This window comes from Eupeodes corollae, chromosome 2 (assembly GCF_945859685.1).
Source record: "Eupeodes corollae chromosome 2, idEupCoro1.1, whole genome shotgun sequence".
NCBI lineage: Eukaryota > Metazoa > Arthropoda > Insecta > Diptera > Syrphidae > Eupeodes > Eupeodes corollae.
Genome location: NC_079148.1, coordinates 66,651,593 through 66,675,657, shown reverse-complemented (window position 1 = coordinate 66,675,657; position 24,065 = coordinate 66,651,593). Strand labels below are relative to the sequence as shown.

Genomic DNA, 24,065 nt, shown 5'->3' with positions numbered 1-24,065 from the left:
AATAAAAATATGCTTCCTGCACTAACAAAAAATGTACATTTCATAAAACTAAAAACTAAAAAAAAAGCAAGCAAAAGTAAAATAAAATCACATTTAAAATTTCAATCTTCATATTTAAAAAAAAACCTTACAACTAATTTGAAATAAAAATAAATAGAAATAAAAATATGTTTCCTGTACTATTAAAAAATTTACACTTCACAAAACTTAAAACTAATTAAAAAACAAGCAAAAGCAAAACATATCACATTAAAAATTTTAGTCGTCTTCAAATTCAATTTGATGAAAGACATTCAATGTCTGCACCTCAAGTTTTGATTGCTTCCGCCGGGTCCAAGAACTGGCACGTTGTGCGAGTGACAAAAAAATGTCTCCAGCGGAGTTGACTCTGGCTCATTGATTTGAGTCAATGCCGCCAAATCCTTTTCAGTATCAGACTCCCTTTTTCTCTTTCTTGCTGGTGGTGATGGTGTTTCTGAAGTCCAGCATGATACCGTAGGGAATGAGTCCTCGGAATCATCCTGCAATTGGAATGAGTTTTCTTTTCCTCGTGCCATATTCATGACAGTTCTAGAAAACAAAGACACACAAAAATTAACTAAAAACATTCAACAAAAGCTATTTTAAAATTACCTTGGCACTTCGATGTTCGGAACTAAAAACTTCATTATTTCAAAATACGGCCATGGCTTCTTCGCATATGCCTGCGACCCAATCGGCACATTTTTTTCTTTTTTGTAATATTTCGAGAATGTATCTCTCAAATTCTTCCATCTATCTTTGCACGTTGTTACTGAAATAAAAAATGTTTACTTTAGCGCATGAAATATTCCCTGCAATATTTTTTTTAATTACCATCTGCATTCAAAACATATCCAATGTATTTCCAAATTTGTTCCTTCTTATTTCTATCGGAATAGAAAGGGTCGGCTTTATTGTAAAGCACTGGATTGGCCTCCACTTTTAAAATTAACCTTTCATCAAACTCCTGGAATTATTTTATATATTTATGATACTCATTTGAATTTTATTATCAATCAAATTTTCTTTACCTTATTATCCATATTTTTTTCAAGAAGCCACAGCTGAACACCATTCACCATCAAACCAAAACAAGAATGATTATTTTAGGTTAAGTACGAGCGATTATTTTATTCGTTGCGAGTGTGGATAATGTGGGACGCGAATAAAGTTTGACAGTTCGTATCAACTTAATTTTTTTTCGCGACGAATACATTTTTTGGTCTTAAATTTATTAATATATGATATTGAAAAGTAAAAGTATGTATATCATAAATCAAATAGAGACTATATTGCTATAGTTTTGTTAAGAATTTGTGTGGAAATATGTCTTCAAATGTATATAAACTAACATTTTGTAATTCATTCGTCGTTCGTTGGTCGCGCTCTTGTGAATACTACTTTAAGCCCTAGTTCTCAACGAACTGATGTTGATGTTCAAATGGTAGACATGTGCATTCGGGTGCCTATAGTACCTCAACTGGAGATTGGGTTCCAACCCCAGTGGAAAGTTGTTGGGGGCAGCAAACGAGAGAGGTGGGGAGAGGTGTTTCCACTAAGGCACCTCTCCTTATCCAGACGGCAGCGGAGGAATTCCCGAGATGGAATCAACGGTGGCGTCTACAGTTCTAGTAAGGTTGAACTACTTAGTGAACACCTTATAGGGCTTCTTCGACTTATTCGGAGCCCAGGCCTGTACGGCTCCCCATCCTTGGAGTTATACTTAGGATCTGGCCCTCCAGGTTGGAGGTTGTGCGTCGGGGTGACTTCCTGGCCACGTAAAAACTTCATAGTTGCGAAGCACCAACAAGCCTCGGATACGGACGGATTTACTGTTGACAACCAACGCAATCGAATAAAGGACAACGAACTTCGGATATTCACGTGGAATGTTAGGTCCCTTAACAGACCACGTGCGGCCGAAGAATTAGCGGAGGCCCTAGAACGATATAAAGCAGATATCACTGCCATCCAGGAAATACGATGGGATGGGCCGGGCAAAAAGGGGATGAAAACCTGCGATATTTACTATGGTGACTGCTACCACGAAAACCAACAGCGCTTATTTCGATGCGGATTCGTCATCGGAGCCAGACTTAGGCAAGAAGTCTTGAGCTATAGGTGCATCAATGAGCGCCTCATGACCATACGCATCAAGGCTAAATTCGGCAACATTAGCCTGATATGCGCGCACGCCCCCACAGAAGAGAAAGACGATAACACCAAAGATATGTTCTTCGAGCTCTTAGACAAAACATATGAGCAGTGCCCTAGCTATTTAATTAAATAGTCCTGGTATTTAAATATTTAAATAGTCGTGGGCTATTTTAATGCCAGCTAGGAAGGGAAGACATCTTTGGTGGAATAATCGGGAAGAACAGCCTGCACGACAACACTTCCGACAATGGATTCAGGCTCATAGATTTTGCTGCGGGGCAAAACTTCATGGAAGCCAGTACGCGTTTTCCACACCTCAACATCCACAAAGGAACTTGGACTTCTCCAGATCAATCTACCGTCAACCAGATTGACCATATTGCGATCGACGCCAGACACGCTTCCAGCATCATGAATGTACGAACTTTCCGAGGAGCTAACATCGACTCGGACCACTACCTCGTTGTAGCCAAGGTAGCACTTCGGATTTCCAGACCCAAGGCAAAACAGGGAAGTGCTGGGAGAAGGTACAACGGCGAACGGCTACAATCGCCAGAGATCGCCAAATCCTTTTCCGACCGAGTGCTGGGTTTCAAGCAGCTACCAACAAGGAACCCCTGGTTTGACGAGGAATGTCGGCAGGCAAAGCGGCGCTGGACGAGAGCTGCTCATGAGCTATATGAGCAGAAGAGGCGAGAGGAACGCCGACTTCTTAGAAGTAAAAAGTCAATGCTGAGGATATGGAAAGACCACTTCTGCAGAATGTACAACGGCGACGACGAACTGAATTCCGCTGTCAGGCAGGATGATGATCCATTCAACATAGACGACGAAAGCCAACAATCCCGTCCTCCCGACTTATACAAAGTAAAGATTGCCATATCTAAGCTGAAGTCTAATATGGCCACTGGAGCAGATGGCTTGAATGATGGTTTTAGACAAGGTGATGCGCTGTCATGTGATTTTTTTAACTTCGTGCTTGAAAGAATAGTGCAGAGCTCACACGTCAACACTAGAAGCACTATCTTTCAAAAATCTGTCATACTAGCATATGCTGATGACATTGACATAATCGGAAGAACTCAGCGTGATGTCAATGGGGCTTTTGTGAGTATTGAGTCAGAGGCGGCAAAAATGGGTTTAACGGTTAATGAGGGCAAAACAAAGTACATGCTGTCGTCTAGAAAGAACATACAACACCGACGTTTTGGTCAAAACGTCACAATCGACAGACGTAACTTTGAGGTAGTCAAGGACTTCGTCTACCTAGGCTCCGCTGTAAACGCAGAAAACAACACCAGCGCTGAGATCTAACGCAGAATAACTCTTGCTAACCGCTGTTTCTTTGGACTAAGAAAGCTAGGGAGCGAGCTAGATGGAGAAGTTTGTTGGGTGAGGCCCTAGTTCACACAGGACTGTAGCGCCACTGTTAGTCTCAACGAACTGTTGCGCCATATAATTTACATATTACTCAATAATATTATTAACTTACAGTACATGCGATCATTTTAATAATTTTTTTTTTCGAAAAATAAAGACAAATAAGATTCTTAGTTAAAGTTCATAAAGAGTTTCAAACTTAAGGAAGAATTTTCTGAAGCAAAATGCAAACATTTCTTTTGAGCACTTTTACCGGAGTATGCGTGTATAAGGTTTATTAAGGCCATAGGAAGCGAGGGTTTCTCAGGTCATGGCTTTTAGTATTGAACAAAAATCGAGTTATAGATCAAAGCGAAATATATCTACGTACTTAAGTTTATTTCTCTATGTTATAGATAGAGGAACAATCAACTTAATTAAAGAGAAGTAATGGGCAGGTTCAGATAACTTAAGGGACTTCATTTGCAGTTAACTTTAATGTTTGAATGTGCATTTTGACCAAGGCAACTAGTTAGTTTTTGATGTGTCATGAATTTCAAATTCAGAACTTAACTTCACAAACCTCTACTTCAAGTTCATAGCACAAAAACTCCCGAAATTATTATATAGGTTCGGACGACATAAGGGACATGAAAGTTAGGCAAGTTTCCAGCATCTAATTGGCCAGCTGCTAAAAAATTGCCTTCCAATTAAGGCTACTTTATTGGAAAGTTATTCAAGAAAAATCTCCCTAACTAATAAGTCAAGTCAACTTATGTCAAAATCAAATTGTTCATGTTTTTTTAATTCAACTAAAAAATGAATAGTCCATGAAGAACCAGGGCCTAGTGACTTACAACTCTCAACCATTCCTGTGTACGAGTTCTGTTGTCAGGGATGGAGGGGACCTACAGTTTATATGCCGAATCTGAACGGCTAATTTGAGAAAGCACTTGATTTAAAATGTATGACACTTAAAAAACTAACTAGTTGCCTTGGTCAAAATGTACGTTCAAAGAATGAAGTTGACTGCAAATAAAGCCCCATATGTTATTGAACGATCCGAAAGGTAATTACTAATCCAATGAATGAAGGATTCATGAAAACCGAAAACAAGCATTTTCGGTAAGAGAGCTTGATGCCGAACCCTATCAAATGCTTTTGAAATATCAAGTGCAATAATCTTACTTTCTCCAAAACTATGTAAAGATTTGCTCCACTGTTCGGTGAGATGAACCATGAGATCACCAGTGAACCTAAGAAGCTTTCGATCTTCAAGATATTTCTTGAGCTGATAATTAATCAGCATTTCCATGACCTTGGAAAGAAGGGACGTAAGTGCCATCGGTCGGTAGTTAGAGGGTGAGGAAGATTCGCCTTTTTTGGGAATAGGCTGGACAAATGCAGTTTTCCATCCGCTCTGATTTGCTTTCTCTAAAGTGCTAGCAAAAGGAGTGTCATTCACAACGAGCGTAGGACCCGATGAAGAGGATGAATTACTCATGTTTTTAACAAATGACCAACAATTTTTACTGCCTTTGGGACATTGCAGTATTTTTTGCGTAACTTTTGGTCATGTAAAAATTTGGTCCGTCGAATATGGACGTTGCAGGCCTTGTCTTTGGTTCTTAAAACTAATTTTTCAAAAAAATCACTTTTTTTTAAAAAAAAAATTTTCAAAAATCAAACCTCCTTGGCGTTTGTCTTAAAATGATTGTTCTTTAAACTAAAAAATTAAAAAAATCACCATCCTTCATGGCGTTATTTAGGTTTCTTAAAAATAAAAACACAAACAAAAATTAAAATAAGTAAACAAAAATCATTCCATCAAAATGTTGGCTTTTGCAATTTCCAATTCCAATTTTCTTTTTTTCAATTGGAGCTTCTGCCAAGCTTCTGAAGGTCGATTGTCCTCTTTTTAGTTCTCATAAGCGACAGCGGTATTTGATGTGGACGGTTCCGCAGGTGGCACTTGGCGTGATGTGCTTCCTGCTCCAAATGATGTAGCCAATGAATGTCACTTACAGAGCTGCCAATATTCGTTAAGGCTATTACAGCGTCCTCTAAAGAGGTGAAAGACTTTTGCCTGCATGGTCCTCCACCAGTACCCGCTATTTCTTTTGTATTTGCCGAGAGTTTTTTTTTTAATATAAGACTTATAGTCACTCCAAACCTTTAAAAATATAATAATGAAATATGTATACTTAAATCGCAATGGAATAAATGCACAAAATCACGAGCATACTTTCTTCCATCCACCAACATCCCTTTGCTTGGTCCTAATGAATTTAGCTGATTGGCCAGATCTTCCCAAAACACAGCCACAATTTCTGGTAACCTTTTTATATAGTTTTGAACTATGTCTGGATATTCGCTCAGCAGATTTACCATTCCCTCATATTGCTGAGCGCTTGCTTTTTCGTTTTGCCTAAAAACAAACAATTATTAATAAAACAATTAATAATTTTTGTATTACTTACATTTAATTTAACTATTTTTTAAAAAAAGAAAACACTTTCCCCAACAAGAACTTGTCGGAGGACTTCGGAAAATTGTATGTTTGTATCTGTCAAGAATAAAACAAAACAAGTACTTCATCGCAATTGCATGCCTTGAATTTTATCGGACAAAATGTCCGATTAGCTGATCGGACAACTACCTTGAAGCAAAATGTCTCCGATTCGGAGGAAATCGGAGAGAATTCCGCTCTGACGGTTACCTCGATAGGGCCGAATATCGTCTTCAGAAAAAAATATAAAAACAACGAAAAATGAAAAGAAAAAATTGTAAAATTTTGTATACATTTATTTTACACTTATAGTTTGTCCTTGTCTCCAAAACACTCTTTATTATCTGAAACAATTTTATTTCCAGTATCGCAACAAAAAACTCACGAATGAAAATTAATATTTTGCACTATTCCATTCTCTATAGATTACAACACATAAATATATATATATATCTTTTTTTCAATATTTCTTCGCTCATAGGAAGAAAAAACAATAGTAATAAAATTTAATTAAAAAAATTGTATATAGAAAACATGAACCTAGCGTTCATAGTAAACCCTATAGTAAAGCATTTTTGAGCGCCAAATACTAAAAGTGTTATCAAACTTTAAGAGATAGACTCCATCGCCGGGATAAGTATGGGATCCAACATAAACCTCATTGAAACATTCGCGGCGATAGACTGGAACAATTATTGAAATTGGAGCCTTATATGCAGCTGTAAGACTTCTCTCAGTCGAAACTGAACCGCATTCCAAATCTTCCGGGGTACTAAAGTCTTCATCATCATTGAATTCATCATCGTCATCACTTTCGCTGACATGGACAGTGACATCATTTGTCAAGGGTTTGCTCCATTCAAAGTAAACACCGAATCCTATATCGTAGTTGTCTGTAGCGAATTCCCAGAAAATACACTTTCCGTTTGAGTTTGTCGGAACGCGAACCTGTAATTGAAACATTTTAACTATCTTCTGTTTTTGGATATCAATTTAGTATTAATACCGTTACAATGTCACCGTGGCCAACATTAATTACCCCATCACCACGGCCGGCAGCAACTTCTTTTTTGAATGCTTTGATATCAGGTCGAGTCCACATTTTGGCAGGGCAAATTGTCACATAGTCTTCGTTGTCTGAATCGTTATTTTTCTCATAGAAACTCTGTTCGGATGCCAAAGATTGCTTTGAATCGATAGACTCTGGTTCTTCTGTGCCTACATTCTGCAAAAGGTTTGGCGATTTTGAATTCGAATGTAGGTGAAGTTGCTGCATGTACTGGTGGTAGTGTTCTTTTTGTAATTGACATATCAATACAGCTTGTTGCTCGGGGCAGCCAGGAAACTGTTTGACAGCGTAGCTCTAAACAAATTAAAGACAAGAAATCAAATTATTTAGAATATACATACAATAACTGTAATATTAGTACAAATACTGGTGAACTTAAGGTTTGGAAAGCTATTTTGAATTAACTTTACCATACATTTACTTTGCACATACGCTGCACATTTTTAACGAGATAAAATGATGTGAATTGATGGCTTACCGTCTTAAATTTAGCAGAACCCAACAGCTAATAAAATATATTCTTTGATAGAAGCTTTGAGAAGATAGCGTCAATAAGGAGTTTATTTGGTTTGCTTTCTGAAGGAGGTGTATGCCAAGTTTTCATTCCTATTAAGGTTTCCGGAACTTTTTACCGATCAGAAAATTTTGTATATTTTGTTTAACAAATCGGATAACAAATATTTTCGCAGTGCTGTCCAACAAAATAGGGAATAACAAGCCATTACGCTTTGCATAAAATTATATGCCTATACCCTTTATTACTTTTGCCGGCATGTTTCACACGAGTTTGAGATCTTCAACGTATCGGGTTTTCTAATAGGGACTTACACCTTGTAACTTAATTTGTAAATACACCCTTTCACTGAATATCAAACAATTATTTTAAATTTATTATGTGAAAATAACGCTATACAGGTTAAGACAACATACCTTTTTCGCAGTCAACTACATTCTTTGAACGCAAAAGTATACACGATTGGAAGATTTTCCAATATTGGAAGATTTTTCGCAAAAACATTTTAACTAAGTTTCTATCAACCATGTAAACACCCAATTTTATCTGTCAAAAGTGACAAGGTAACAAACCGTTGGTCAATTTTCTATCAACAAATTGGCCACGCGTCGTTTGTATTTTCAAATAATTGGACGATTGTCCACTAATTGAATATTGGTTGGTGTTCTTTCCAAACAGCAACATCAATTTTTGTATTGCAAGAAGATTTAAGAAATAAGAAGTCACCGTTTGGCAAAGTAACGAGAAGAAAGTCATAAAAGAAAAAGTTTAAATGCTTAAACGCATGAACAAGATAGTAGTTATTACCTGATTTATTATTGTTTCACTTTTTTTAAATTTTATATATTTTAAAAAAGTTTTCGTACGACCTGTTGTTTTCACTTCTAAAATAAATGTTCATATACTCAGTCATCTGTTGTTTTCTTAAGCCTTCCAACTGTGTAAACGGACAATTGTCAGCAATTTTTAAACGATTTTCTACCCAAAAACAGTAAAAACTAAAAATTTTCACTTAATAGAAAGTTGAATGCTATTGGAAGATTTTTGACAGTTCGGCCAGTATTGGAAGACCAATCGTGTATAGGTACTCAGCTTTAGGCTAACATTTCACTTTGCCTAAATCAAAATGACAAGAAATCCTTTTATACAAAACTTAAAATAAAATTGTGCACTAAATGAAAAAATACAAAATTATGGAGCTTAGTTTTCAGTTGTATTAAAAAAACATGATCAAGTCATATTTTTAGGTAAGATGACTTGACTTGGTAATAAGGGATATTTTTCTTGGCTAACTTTCGAGTCAACTTTCCAATAAAGTTGCTTTTAATTGGATAGAAATTTTTTTGACAGCTTACCAACAATGGCCAATTACTAGAAACTTGCTTTTACTTCAAGTCCCTTACGACGTCTGAACTTGATCAGTTTCATCATGGTTTTCAGTCGTAAGTCTCACCCTAGTAGACAGGCAGTAAAAAGTTTAGATTAAAAATGTTCGTCTTTTATTAGTTGTGTGATTTTGCCATGCCAGTGAAAAAAACGGATTGGTCGAAGTCAGACCGAGATGCAAGATCACTTAATTACTTACTTAAGGTGGCGCTACAGTCCTGTGTGAACTAGGGCCTCACCCAACAAACTTCTTCATTTAGCTCTGTCCCTAGCTAGATGTCTTCAGTTTCGCGCTCCAAGTTGGGTGAGGTCACTTTGTGTGTGGGTGTGGATTCAAAGACTTTCCGGAGCCGGAGGATTGGTTTCCATGCGCTCTACGTGACCCAGCCATCTTAGTCGTTGAACTTTTACCCTTCTGGCTAAGTCTATGTCGCTGTACAGCCCGTACAGCTCGTCGTTCCATCTTCTCCTCCACTCCCCTTCGATACCGTAGATCACACGAAGAACTTTTCTCTCGAACCGACCCAAGGTCCTTTCATCCGCTTGTGTCATAGTCCATGCTACTGCACCGTATAGCAGGACGCTATGATGATGAGGGTCTTATATAGCAACACTTTAGTCCCTCGAGAGAGGATTTTACCACTCAGTTACTTTCTTAGTACAAAGAAACAGCGGTAAGCAAGAGTTATTCTGCGTTTGATTTCAGCGCTGGTGTTGTTTTCTGCGTTCACAGCGGAGCCTAGGTAGACGAAGTCCTTGACTACCTCAAAGTTACGTCTGTCGATTGTGACGTTTGACCAAGACGTTGGTGTTGTATGTCCTTTCTTGACGAAAGCATGTACTTTGTTTTGCCCTCATTAACCGTTAAGCACAACCCGCCTCTGCCTCAATACTTACAAAAGCCCCATTGACATCACGCTCAGTTCTTCCGATTATCTCAATGTCATCAGCATATACTAGTAATTGGATAGACTTTTGAAAGATAATGCCTCTAGTGTTGACGTGTGAGCTCTGCAATATTCTTTCCATCACATCACCTTCTCTAAAACCTTTTTTGACATCGAAAGGTTCTGTTAAGTTGTTTCCAACCTTTATGGAGCAGCGTGAATTCTCCATGGTCATCCTGCACAAACGGACGAGTTTGGCGGGGATGCCAAAACTAGACATGGCTCTATACAGCTCGTCCCTGTAGATGCTGTCATATGCGGCCTTCAAATCGATGAAGAGATGGTGGGTGTCGATTTGATGTTCTTGGGTTTTTTTCAGGATCTGCCGTAATGCGAATATTTGATCAACTGTGGACTTTACTGGTCAAAAACCAGACTGATAAGGACCTATCAGGTTGTTGACGATGGGCTTTAGACGTTCACATATTACGACAGAGAAAATTTTATAGGCGATGTTAAGTAGACTGATTATTCTACAGTTGGTGCAGTTTAGAGGGTCTCCTTTTTTCAGGATCAGGCAAACAATACTGAGGTTCCATTCATGGGGCATGCTTTCTTCCGACCATATCTTACAGATAAGTTGGTGCATGCTCCTAACCAACTTATCTCCAGCTGCTTCAAAGAGCTTGGCATTCAAGCCATCAACTCCAGCGGCTTTATTAGACTTCAGCTTAGATATGGCAATCTTTACTTCGTCTAAGTCGGGAGGACGGGATTGTTGGCTTTCGTCGTCTATGTTGAATGGATCATCATCTTGCCTGACAGCGAAATTCAGTTCGTCGTTCCACTTTCGTCTCCGCAGCCTTCGGTTCTAGGTTTATGTACCTGTGAATTTCGTTTCACCTGTTCATAAAACTTTCGAACTTCATTCCTGCTTTTAAACCTCTCAATATTTTCGACCCACGCTTCTCATGCCCTCTCTTATTTCTTCTGAGAAGTCGGCGTTCCTCTCACCTCATCAAAGGTTCCTTGTTGGTGGCTGCTTGGAACCAAACACGTCAGAGGCGGCTTCTCTGATTGCATCTTGGCAATGTTGCCACTGGTTTTCGATACATTGTGTTGGCGGCAGAGAACTTCGAGAGAGGTTACTTGTAACTCGGTCGGAAAAGGATTTGGCGATCTCTGGCGATTGCAGCCGTTCGACGTTGTACCTTCTCCCAGCACCTCCCTGTTTTGCACCACTGGAAATCCGAAGTGCTACCTTGGCTACAACGAGGAAGTGGTCCAAGTCGATGTTAGCCCCTCGGAAAGTTCGTACATCCATGATGCTGGAAGCATGTCTGGCGTCGATCGCAATATGGTCAATCAGGTTGACTGTAGATTGATCTGGAGAACTCCAAGTTCCTTTGTGGATGTTGTGGGAAACGCGTACTGGCTACCATGACGTTTCGCCCGCAGCAAAATCTATGAGCCTGAATCCGTTGTCGGAAGTGTTGTCGTGCAGGCTGTTCTTCCCGATTATTCCACCAAAGATGTCTTCCCTTCTTAGCTTGGCATTAAAATCGCACAGGAATATTTTAATATCGTAGCTAGGACTCTGCTCATATGTTTTGTCTAAGAGCTCGAAGAACATATCTTTGGTGTTGTCGTCTTTCTCTTCTGTGGGGGCGTGCGTACATATCAGGCTAATGTTGCCGAATTTAGCCTTCATGCGTATGGTTATGAAGCACTCATTGATGCACCTATAGCTCAAGACTCCTTGCCTAAGTCTGGCTCTAATGACAAATCCGCATCCAAATAAGCGCTGTTGGTTTTCGTGGTAGCAGTCACCATAGAAAATATCGCAGTTTTTCATTCTCTTTTTGCCCGGTCCATCCCATCGTATTTCCTGGATGGCGGTGATGTCTGCTTTATATCGTTCTAGGGCCTCCGCTAATTCTTCAGCCGCACGTGGTCTGTTAAGGGACCTAACATTCCACGTGCATACCCGAAGTTTGTTGTCCTTAATTCGTTTGCGTAGGTTGTCAACAGGAAATCCGTCCGTATCCGAAGCTTGTTAGTGCTTCGCAACTATGAAGTATAACTCCAAGGATGGGGAGCCGTATAAACCGGAGCCGGGCTCCGAATAAGTCGAAGAAGCTTTATAAGGTGTTCACTAAGGAATTCTCTCTCTCTTTTGCTGCCCCCAACAACTTTAAACTGCCAGATCAAGCTATCTTAATAAGTGGTAGCCAATAGGTCATTTGACGCGACTTATGTTTACCTATTGGGGAAGTCAAGTCCTTATTGGAAAACCTCTTCAAAAATCAACATTTTTGATTCGTGATGAACTCGGACCCCTGACCTCAAACATCGAGACTTGAAATACAATATAGCTTTGTTTTTTAGAAAGATCATAAATTTCAATCAAATAACAACAAAAGCGAAGAGAGAAACAGAGTTCTTGAGGCTCAAAACCAATACGTGATAAACTAACATATTCAGCCTTGAATGCCTTGAGCTATCAGTACACGGACAAAATTGTCCGTACCAAGAGCGGAAAGTAACACAATATCGCCACCCATATCAAAAAGCAAAGGCTTAGGATATCAGCTTGAACGTAAAACTACGACAGCAACTATCACTAGGAAACTGCAAACCTTCATTACTAAATACACTTAGTCCAAAAAGTCTCCGTACAGTAGCCTAAATTTAGTGTTTTTTTTTTTGAAAAAAAAGCAGAGAGAATTGAGACATTTGATATTTCTTTCTTTATCTGGTTTTCACAAATTAATTTTAGCAAATAATTTTCGTTTTGTCAATAAATTACGGTAAACGTTATAAGGGCAAATCGTGGTGAATTTGTTTTTCCTTTCTCTTTCTTCGAGTTACAGATAGATGGCATTAACAACAAAAACCAGAAAAGATGTGTTCAGAAAGAGTGTAGCAAGGTTAAGGTTTTTTAGACTAGACTTTATTTTTTTATGAACAATTTCATGTTTTTTATAAATGTATGTTATGTTTATTTCAATAGTAATATCTTTACTAATAACTTAACTGCTGCTTTATCTAAAATATTCTGCATTGAATTATTTTAAATCGAATTAATTATAATAGGCGGAAATAATAAACGTCTACAGTTTACCGGGAATATTTATATAAAATATCCATATCTTCTGCAATTGCGGTATCAATCGATATTTTCTGGAACTTAGTGTTAACGTAACATTTATTTGTCATGAATTAGTTTTTCAGGTTTTTTATAGACCAACAAAATTAATTATGCAATTTGGCTGCGATAATAATTACTTGAACACAGCATTTTCTATGTTTATAGTTATTCAGGTTTAGCCCTTAACTTAGATTTGCATTTATTTATGAATAGCCTAAAAAGTTTAACAAACATCTATGAATAAACCACAATGCACTTTCAGAAAAACTGTAGTTAGAACTTTCCCTCACAGATTTTTCCTTGTCGCTATATAACTGAAAGATAAGATATAAATAAATAATAGAACTGGAAAACTTATAAAAATGATGCATAAGACTTAAATTTTGGTTGAAGAACAAATTTGTATATTATTTTCACAAAACCACTGACCTAGCGAGAATACAAAAGTACTTTTCGGCTTATGTAGTTAAGCCTTTAGCAACATACTAGCTTAGTGGAAAGTAGTAAGAATAGCTTATCACCTATTCACAAATCTTATGCGATGAAAATTGTCAACAGAAGTAACAAGTTGACGGTCTTTTTATTTAGTCTCTACTTAAATCATTTATTTTCAGCATTTTGGAAATGTCGGTAACGTAAAGAAAATAAACAACGAGTACACACAAATAAAATGGGAATGTAAAAAAGAGATGAGTTTATAAAAATGTTTTAAATGTTCCTGCGTTGATTTATTCTAATGATCCATGTTTACATTCTTTAACTCGTGTTTTCAAAATTAAGTCGCAGCCAAAATTAAGTCGATGAACTCTGAAAATTGAAAGAAATCTGAGTTTTTTTTGCATTTATAAACGGTCTGAGCGAAAATTAAACGCATAAACGCAGCTAATAATAAAAAAATAATAGTTGTAGTGCTTTTAGAGTTTTATGTTTCTAGGTCCTAATTCTCATTGGAATTTATTTTACTTACTTAATGATTAAAACTGGATTCAAATAACTAACTAATATTTTCTAAATGCGTAATTTAGAATTGCTTCTAAATCTTCATTGTTTTGGCACCTAACAAGAGTAATTAATTTCATTTCATATTCGAATGATATTACACCCAAACGAACACAATGAGAGTACCAAAAAATTGTTCATCCACAATTTTGAATTTTCTTTGAACACCTCTGAACAGCTGACTGCATCCGCCATTTTTCAAAGGTGGACGCCATTTTTTAAATGTGGGGAGTATGCACATCTTCTTGCATAAGTATTCGTTCCCCACATTTTTTTATATGGAGTTAAAACATATGCAATTTTATGTGCAAATCGCAGCTTGTAGGCAAAAAGAGAGCAACCGTCGAAGTTGGTTCTCTCGTTTAGTTTTTTTCTCTCTGCTCAAGATGGTAGAAGAGTGAGGACACTTCTTTGAAATAAGTTCCTCAAAAAATCCTTAAAATGTTTCGCATACAATTTAAAGGCCATAACAAATCTATAATTTTATATCTTTTCAAAACTTTGCACATTACCAAGATTTTACTCAAAAAATTAAGAATTGCGGTGCAAGTCTCACTGGGAAGAATCAAACGGTGGTATTATAGTTTTTCAAATGGAATCCTCAGAATCCAAGGCGGATTGGAAAATCAAAAAAATAATACAAAAACAACTAGAGGATACAGACAAATTAACAACTGTTCAACCACTTTGGAATGTAGTATAAATTCTACGAATTTATAAGGAAATAAGACAAAATCCATTATTTATAATAACGTTGCTCGTTTTCTTCTTCAATAAAATTTTCTAAAAGTATTATTATATCAAAGCTTAAAATAAATCTTTAAAAGTCAGGTAACAAAAGTTTACTCTTAAGCCGTGTTATATTATATGAAAAAATACTTAAATTAAAAACGTTAAAAATGTTTTGATGGCAGACGGCAAGTTTTCTATTCAAAATGTTGTTTTGTGTTTGCCGCACAGATGGCGTTGCAGCTGATTGGGAGCCTGATGCAGTGACACCATCAGCTGTAGCTACCCTCGATCCCCCGCCGTAGATAGTCCATGTTTTCAGTTTAACAATTTCCTACTGTTTTTTTACAAGAGATGCAGATTTGGGTACATGAAAATTTTCAGTCTATTTTGTAAGGTCACCGAAATAAAGAGTTCATTTTGAAAAGGTTAAATAGATTATGACTTGAAACGAACACACTTTATACGATGAGTCCGGAATTTAGATTTAAAAACCAACTATATTAGCAGTATCCTTTGGGTGGTTCCTGCGTAAGACTGTCATGCCAAAGGTCTACCACCTAGAAACTAGTTGCAACCATTTTCAAAGAGTATTTCTTGCCTTTTGGCATAACAATTGTATGTCTCCTCCATCCCTGACATTTTTCATTTTTCTCACACAGGTTCTCTACGGACTGTTCTGTATAAATGTATAGAATAATCAGGCCTATCACGAATTCTATCGTAATCGGAAACTTTTACGTACTCTGAAAAACCGTATCACGAAAACCGTTCGTAATGCAAACTTGTATGACATTTTTCACTACGAGAGTATTTGGCATTAGTTTTATCAGGGATCAGAGCTGAGTAATTAAAGCTATTATAGTCTGTCCGATAAAAATTGGCAGGCCTGTACTGCTGAGAGCTTTTTAAAAATCAGTGGCGCGCTATTTTCTACACCACACCCAATTGAAGGAAACTCCTTTAAAAAGTTTAATAAAACACCCATGAATTTTCGATGGCATCCAACGTAGATCCCACAACGACCTACCTGGCACACACTTGAGCATGCACTGATCGTTCTCTGCTGCTTTTCAACCCTCATTAAATCACACACTTCAGAGTTGCCTTTTTCAATTTCTTAACTCACTTCGTATTTTTTTCTTACTTTTTCAATGGGTTTCTGTTGAGGAGCTTTTGCTTTGAGATCTTTTTTAAAAGTTCTTAACGATGAGTGTTATCGTGTTGTGTTTTGACTTTTGCATTTCTTTTAAAGTTCTGGAAATCAGTTAAAATGCAGTTATAAAAATCAAAGCCATTTTATTTGAGGAAGTATATTATTTGCGTAGATTCTTGTGCCGGGCGGTAGGTTTGTTCATTTTGCCAAAAATGTGGGAAATGATAGTTTTTTCGGAAGATGCTGTGGAAAGCCTCACCATAAATTTAGATGAAGAGAGCAGCAGCAGTAACTACTCTTCGGATTAAAATGTATATATGTATATGTAAATATTATGATACATGAATTGTTATTTATTTTTGTTATGCTTGTTTATTTTATTTTTTTGTTATCTTAATATTTATGAATAAATTTTTTTTTGTTTGTTTTTTTATCAAAAAGGGATTAGGTCTACTGGGGATACCCTTCAAAAACGCGCCATTTATCTTACCTCTTGGTGGTGTGGAAAAAGATAATTTGTATTTCATTTTCATATATAATTATGAACAAAATGAAATTTCAATGTAAAAAAGAAGAATGGTAACCCTGCAGTTATTTTTTTTAGCTTTTTCAAATTCAAAATGCGCATTACGGCAACCCTGTAAGATCTTTTTTGAGAAAGGTACTTATGCGTAGGAAAAGAGTGCGAACGAGATGCAGATATCCCAATCTTCCCTGTACTGCCAATTTTTATCGGACAGACTATAGCTACCGAGGATTCTGTCTGAAGATAACATTATGATATTTAAAGTATAGTTTAATTTCCATTTGTCCATTTGTGGGGTCGGTCAGAAGAGAAAAGAATAATAGTTCAGGCGTCCACTTAATTATTTCAACAAACACAAACAATATAACCAACGCTTATTCGTGAAACAGTAATTCGATGGATAGCTACTCATTGTTAGGGTTAAAAAGAGAATGTTATCTAGTAACAAAGTACAAAGTTCTTATCGTTGTTAAATGCGATGAGAACAATATAAAGCGCAGTGTTTATGCAATTAGTTTTCGATTAACTTTTAATCTCAAAAATAGTTAAATGCCAATCGACATGAAATGAAAATAAATAATAATAACAAACTACCTTAAATTGCTGATATGTTTGCTGATTGAGAGCATCTTTCAACTGTCGCCGTTGTATTTCCTCCTTACATCTCTCCTCTTCCTCCTGTTGTTGTTTTTCCTGCAGCTCCTTCTCCTTTTCCAGTAGCTGCAGAGCTTCTTGCTTCTTTTGCAATTCTAACTTAAGCTTTGTTTCATTGTCCTGTTTAACAGCTTCGATATATGGCTTAAATGAAGTACACATTCTGTCCAAGAGATTAATAAAGCCCTCCATAGCCTGGGCTTTGCTAATATCACCAAGCTGTTGCCAATGCAAACGACGATCTTTGCCAATAACATCGAATATTCCCAACTCGGGAGCACATTTCTCATCGAAGGGTCCATTGTTAGCTTGGTTTGTGAATGCAACTAGTTTCAAATTGTCCTCGTAAGATAAATGAATAGCCTTCCCAGAGTTTTCTATGAAAATAAAAAACAACAACAAAAATATCAGAAAACTTATGTAGCTTGCAGAGAAAAAATATTGTGTAGGCCAAGGGCCTGCTGCTGGTGCTGGGCTGCTGCAGATGTTTGGTGTGCCTTTACTTTTGCTTTTGCTTACGTTTGTAGAATGTCAACGCCAGACGATAAAGTTCCCGCAGAGGCATTCCCCATTTTTCTTCGTGTTCTAGTGGATCACTTTCAACGTATTTAGCCATATTTTCAATTACTGTGTTTGGAATAATGTTTCACATAACAGTTTCGATTGAATATGTGAAATTTTTCAACAATTTTCTCGATTCTTCAAAAAGTGACCACAACTTTTGTCCTGATTTTTTTTTGTTGAAAACTATTTGATTGACAAGACGAAATTTTTAGGTCTGTTTGTTTTTTTTTATCTTTGGTGTGAGCTGTCATTTTTATACTTGTGGCTAGAGGTGTTCAGGTTCTTGTTTCGATAAAAGACTATAAATCATTAAATTCTTTTTCTTTGGAAAACAAAACCCTAAATTTATTTGGTTTATCCAGGTTTTCAATAGTTGTATGATGGTGTATACTTACATGTATCTGCATTTCGAAGTAAGCAGTTAGGAAGGATAAAAAACAATGAAATCAGATTGGTTGAAAACAGAAGAAAAAAGAGAATGGGATGCGAGCCACACTGATAACTTCCCATCCCGTCTGTCGATTTGTCATGCTTAAAAGTTTGTAGGTTTTCGTGTTAGGTTAAGAAAGTTGTCAGTTGAATTATTCTTATAAATTTTAAAATTACCAACAATATTTTCATAGAAAGAAATAGTTTAGTTTGAAAACCTAGTTTTGTTAAAAAGATTTTTAGTCGAAAACTAGTAGCATTTCTTAAATTTTTACAAATTGGATGAATGAAATTAATTTGAGAGATATCAAGAACCTAACATCAATTTTTACCAAATTTGCGTACTATATCTTGTAGATTTAATTTTTTATGAAAAAACATACTGTTGGATTTTAATAAAAAAAACTACTGAATGTCGAAAAAAATATTTTCTGTGAAAAAAAGGGAAGACAATATTTTAAATTTTTGAAAAGCTATTTGAGTCAAAAGTAAATTTTTACCAAGTTTTAGTATTGTTTTCTTTTTAATTTTTTTTGCAGGTTTTCATTTTTTGTAAGAAAACTGTCAATTCGATTTTTCTCAAAATTTTACTGAATATTGACTTTATTACTTAAGGTGGCACTACAGTCCTATGTGAACTAGGGCCTCACCCAAGAAACTTCTCCATCTAGCTCAATCCCTAGCTAGATGACTTCAGTTTCGCGCTCCAAGTTGGGTGAAGTTACTTTGGGTGTGGTGTGGATTCAAAGACTTTCAGGGCCGAAGCATTGGCTTCCATGCGCTCTACGTGACCCAGCCATCTTAGTCGTTGGACTTTTACCCTTCTGGCTGAGTCTACGTCGCTGTACAGCCCGTACAGCTCGTAGTTCCATCTTCTCCTCCACTCCCCTTCGATGCATACGGGACCGTAGATCAAACGAAGAACTTTTCTCTCGAACCGACCTTTCATCCGCTTGTGTTATAGTCCATGCTTCTACACCGTATAGCAGGACGCTGATGATGAGGGTCTTATATAGCAACACTTTAATCCCTCGAGGGAGGACTTTACCACTCAGTTACTTTCTTTGTAGAAAGAAACAGCAGTAAGCAAGAGTTATTCTGCGTTTGATCTCAGCGCTGCTGTTGGTTTAGGCGTTTACAGCGAAGCCTAGGTAGACGAAGTCCTTGACTACCTCAAAGTTACGTCTGTCGATGATGACGTTTTGTCCAAGACGTCGGTGTTGTATGTCATTTCTTGACGACAACATGTACTTTGTTTTGCTCTCATTAACCGTTAAACCCCCCCAGTGGTACCCGTGGCATGATGGTTAGTGCGTTGGACTGTCATGCAAGGGGACTTGGGTTCAATCCCTGCCTGTACCACCTTAATTAAAAAAAAATTAACTTTCGCGGGTACTGCCTCTTGCGAGGAATTGACAAATCCTCCAAGAGTAATTCTTGTCATGAAAAAGTACTTTCTCAAATTAGCAGTTAGAATTCGGCCTTAAATTGTAGGTCCCTTCCATTTCTTACAACAGTACTCGCACACAGAAATGTGTTGCGGACGCCTGGTGGACTGTCTCCCAGACCTAAAAGAAACAAAAATTATTATTAGGTTTGTAAATAATAAACCGATGCAAAAAAATAAACAAACCACGAACTATTTACCTACCTACCACCATGTTGATTGTCGGGTTGATTTGTATTTGAATGACAGAGACTACTGGTTACAAAGACTTCGTACTTTTTTATGTTTACATGGGGTCGAGTTGAAATAGACCATTTCGACTAAATGTCAATTCTAAAGCTAGATAGAGATTGGAAAGGAAAGAGATGAATTATAAGGACACAGTACAATAATGCACGTTTGCATCAGCCGTTTTTATTGTTTTTATTTGTTCATTACGTACTTTTTGTAATAATCAGGTGTCCAGTTGTTCGTGTTGTTTTACGTACAAAACAAAGTTAAACGTCCAATTTTTAGTTGAATTTATCTGAATGTAATGAGACCATTAACCTTACACCATCTATCGGTTGAAGGTTACAACCAGAAATTTCCTTTTTTAGCTTTAGTACAAATGAAAGTCGTCAGAATGAGTTCGAATTCGAAGTTGATTTTAGCTCACCAATACAAAGAAAGGTAGGTGATAATTAAGATTGAGAGATGTGGATCGGGTGATGTTTTTTGCAGTTAGACGGATCGTACGAGGAGATGTTCGAATATTTGTTCCGGAAGAAGATTGATTCTTGATTTTGCGCCGTTGAGATCGGTATTTTTTCGAGACGAGACAAGACCTTTTCGAGTCGTGGGAGTTTTTTTTTTTGAAAATCGACCGAGAAAAGAGTTCGGTGGTGAAAAGCTGCCAAAGATTTTGTGAAACAAAAATAAAAACGCTAACTTTAAGAAAAATTATTAACTTCAAAAAAAAAAAAGAAAGAAAAAAAGAAATACAAACCAATTCGAGAGTGATTTTACATCAACATTTTTTCTTGAAAAAAAAGCAAACGGTTGAATAAGTGTTGCCATAGTTTTTTTGAAATTTTTTAATTGAATTCAACAAAAATTGATTTAAACTAAATTAAAAAAAATCGAACGTGATGTGATGAACCCAATAAAGACAAATTTGGGGAAAATAGTTAAAAGCGGTTGATAATTGGCGGTCCCATAACATCATTAAAAGGACTGAACCGCCGCAATATACAGTTTAAATAAAAAAATTTAAAACGTCTTGTTGGTCCATCGAAGCACCCCGGTTCCCGTCAGCGCCGGTCCGTGTAGAGGCACTTGGGAGGAGAAATTTTTCGGACTGATAAGTCAATCTTTGTGTTTGTGTTTGTCTTTATCTATTGTTATTTATTTTTTTTTTGGCGTCCAAAGTATTTTATTAAATGTCATTTCCATTAATTTATTATTTAAAATTTCTAATTAATTTAATTTCTTAATCGTACTACCTATGTAAGCAATGAAAATAAGTTTTTTTGAAGAGGTCAACGCGGAAAAAAAAAAAATTTGTGTTGATTGATTTTCCAGGTTAGAACCAACCTCCACAGAGCTCTCTAGGGGTAGGTGATCATCCTAGGACGTTTTTAGTTTTTGCTTATAGAGTTTCGGTAATACCATCTAAACAAAAAAAAGGATATTTAAAAGTTAATGTTTGTTAGTTTCTTTTGACTCGAAAGAATTGTTTTTCGTTGCGTTTTGGTTTTTTTTCTTAGTTTTTCATTTCATTTTTTTGTTAACTCACTTTGTTAATTTGATTTTGTTTTTCTTGTTCATTCAAAAAAAAAAAAAGTAAGTTTAAAAGTGATAATAAAACTTGACGCCTATAATGAGAAAAGAAGAAAGCGTTTGTTTAATTTTGGTTTCGATTGAGTTGTTGAAGATGATTTGTTGAAGAACGTTACAGGGGTGCCGATGGTAGCAGCTTTTCAACGATGGTAATGACCTGATTTCCACTAGAATGATAACGATTGGGAAAATCCAAACATGGCCTAAGGATTTTCATGGTTGGGTGGGTATAGGCCACACTGCAATAACACCGGCAGTGCTCTTGAGGTGGTGAACGTCCGTCCGCGTCCAATATTTAATAAACCGGCCTGATACGTGTTTTTGGCTGCTGGTGACGTTTACTTCCGGGAACAAGATCCCCCCCCATATCCGACGAGCTAACGCTGCGCACAGCAAGCAGGCCACGTTCTCGGGAGTAGATACTCTGTCCCTTTTTCCTGGTGTTCCTCTTTCCTTTTCCAGATGTTCCTGTCCAGGTATGGTAGCTTCTCCGCCTTATCGACTTATCCTTATCCACACTCCTCTCCCCTCCACAAACCAGCAACAAAATGGCGCCCAACGTGTGAGGCAATGTCTAAGCCAACGTCTTAGGCATTCGTCTTAGATTTTTGTAGTATTCGTTTCTGTTTTTTTATGTTGTTATAGTTCACAACCACACTTACTGAAATTTTTTAACTTTTGTAAGTCTTTACAGGGAAGGTCACAGACGGACTCGTGTAAATTGCGACAATTTGTTGAAAATTTTCAGTGACTGCGGTTGATGTGTGTTAGGTGTTTTATCTGGCCTTGCAGAGATTTCTTCAGAGTACAGTATGTCTTCATCTAGGAAGTCCCTGACATGCTAGGTTTGAATTGCGACTGGCTCTGGAAAGTGGAAGTAAGTTTCAGTTACCACCTTTGTTTCGTATTCCTTTTTCCTCATCCTTATTATTATTTTTTTTTTACTTTTCTATACGATTTTCATTTTCTTATCCTTTTGTACAGTTTTTTTTTATAAAGCATTTGTTGAAATAGTGACCGTGTTTGGCAGGGTGTCGGACATTGTAGCATGATTTTCAATATTCTGTTTAAATTCATTTCTCTTTTCGTATGTTTATTTTTTTCAAACGCCATGTCTTCAACGAAAGCCCTAGAGGCAGACTTGAATTGCGGGTATGAGAAAATAACTTTGTAATGTAATTTGTTGAATTGTTCCTTATCCTTCAATTTCACCACCCAGAGGGAAGTTTAAATTAGTCCGTCCGAAGTCTCAAAACACTAGTAAATAGTTAAAGAAAAGTCGTTCCAACTCTTCAGGTCAAAACATCGTTGAATTAACTACCTGAAGCACCCCGTATGCTTATGATACAACATCTGAAACAAATCCATACTTAAGAAAAAATTATTAAAGAATTTGCTAAATAATAACCATTTTTGAAATATTAAAACTAATGTACCTAAAAATAAATACAAACACACACAAAACATAAAATAATACAAATAGATAAGTTCAAAAAAAGAACATAAATTATTTTTTTTTTGGAACTTCGATATCTGATTTCGTTTTTCGTTTTTTTTGTTCCTTCTTTTCTTTGAAGATTTCTTGAAATAGTTTAAGTTTTTTTGATAAAAGAAATTTTAAGCCTCATTTAAGTTCTTAAATTAGGTTCTAATTGTAATTTAACTTTTTTGTTAAAATTACTTCAAAGTTAAGATTTTCCTTTTAAGTGAAAAAGTTTGGTTTTCAGTTTGGTATTTTTTTTGTTCATTTATTTAGTTAATGTTTACAATTGGTTTCTTAATGTTCTAATTCAAGTATTTTCGATAAAATTCTGATATTAGATATTTTAGAAATCATTTCTTAATCATTTTTGGTAAAATTTAGGTTTTTTTTTTATGGAAAAGTTACTTTAAGTTTTTCAAAAAAATAATATAATTTAGAAAATTTGTTTCTTTTTAGTGATAGTTTTTTTGTTACACCTTTGCTTTTTGAATTATAAATTGTTGTTTTTTTTTGAAAATTTACTAGGTTTAGTTTAACAGTTTTTGAAAACAATTCTATAATTAATTACAATCTTTTTTTTGAAAATACATTTAGTTTTTTTTTTAAATTAGTAAATTTAAGTCTTCGATTACGTTCGAAAAAAAAAAACAAAAATCTTAAATTCTTATTAATTTATTAATTTCAATTTTCGTTCTTCGTTATTTATATTTATTTTCTTTCGTTTATTTAAACATTTTCGTTATTTATTAATTTATTTATTTATTCAGTTTTTTTGTAAGTTACATTTTTTTGTTTTTCATTTACATACATTTTTTTGTTACATTTCCATATTTTTGTTTTTAAATTTTGGTGAAAGGTTAAAGTTCGATTATTTAATTCATATTCTTTTTCATTGCAATATTTTTTTGTTTATTAGTTTACTGTAAGGTATTAGTTTTGGAAAAAAAAAGGTTTTCAAGAAAAAAAAAAAAATTTAAATAAGTTCAAAACTCACCACTCTTATTCGTTATTTTTGTTGAGATAAGTGATTATAATTTTTAAAAATGGCACACGAAAATAAAAAAGAGGAAGATGATCGTATCCAGCGAATGATTAGGGATGCTGAAATAGAAGAGGAGAGAATGACAAGAAATACAAAGACAGGTGCTAGGCATCGAGTCGTACACTCACCACCTCCAACTGATAGACAAACCAGATCCGCATC

The 24,065-nt window shown here is 36.0% G+C and overlaps 2 protein-coding genes across 2 annotated transcripts; both read right to left on the bottom strand.

Annotated features, from left to right (window-relative positions):
- Window positions 1-293: 293 nt before the first annotated feature.
- On the bottom strand, window positions 294-1,064 carry LOC129944976 (transcription factor Adf-1-like). Its single transcript, XM_056054635.1, has 4 exons — window positions 1,053-1,064; window positions 856-988; window positions 634-793; window positions 294-570 (listed from the first exon to the last, which is right to left on the bottom strand). Exons 1-4 carry the CDS (start codon window positions 1,062-1,064, stop codon window positions 294-296), a joined length of 582 nt encoding a protein of 193 aa, XP_055910610.1.
- A 5,257-nt stretch (window positions 1,065-6,321) lies between these two features.
- On the bottom strand, window positions 6,322-17,887 carry LOC129946607 (Golgi resident protein GCP60). Its single transcript, XM_056056862.1, has 4 exons — window positions 17,637-17,887; window positions 17,058-17,494; window positions 7,053-7,409; window positions 6,322-6,994 (listed from the first exon to the last, which is right to left on the bottom strand). The coding sequence occupies exons 1-4, from the start codon at window positions 17,731-17,733 to the stop codon at window positions 6,587-6,589; spliced, it is 1,299 nt and encodes a 432-aa protein (XP_055912837.1). The 5' UTR covers window positions 17,734-17,887; the 3' UTR covers window positions 6,322-6,586.
- Between the last annotated feature and the right edge of the window lie 6,178 nt (window positions 17,888-24,065).

Bases quoted from the DNA above. Each gene is read 5' to 3' on its own strand.
- LOC129944976 (XM_056054635.1), bottom strand. The intron at 794-855 runs GTAATTAAAAAA...TTTTTATTTCAG, and splicing joins ATATGTTTTGAATGCAGATG to TAACAACGTGCAAAGATAGA. The intron at 571-633 runs GTAATTTTAAAA...TTTGTTTTCTAG, and splicing joins CCGAACATCGAAGTGCCAAG to AACTGTCATGAATATGGCAC.
- LOC129946607 (XM_056056862.1), bottom strand. From the start codon at position 17,733: ATGGCTAAATACGTTGAAAGTGATCCACTAGAACACGAAGAAAAATGG. The intron at 17,495-17,636 runs GTAAGCAAAAGC...TTATTTTCATAG, and splicing joins GGCGTTGACATTCTACAAAC to AAAACTCTGGGAAGGCTATT. The intron at 7,410-17,057 runs GTAGTTTGTTAT...TAATTTGTTTAG, and splicing joins AAACATATCAGCAATTTAAG to AGCTACGCTGTCAAACAGTT.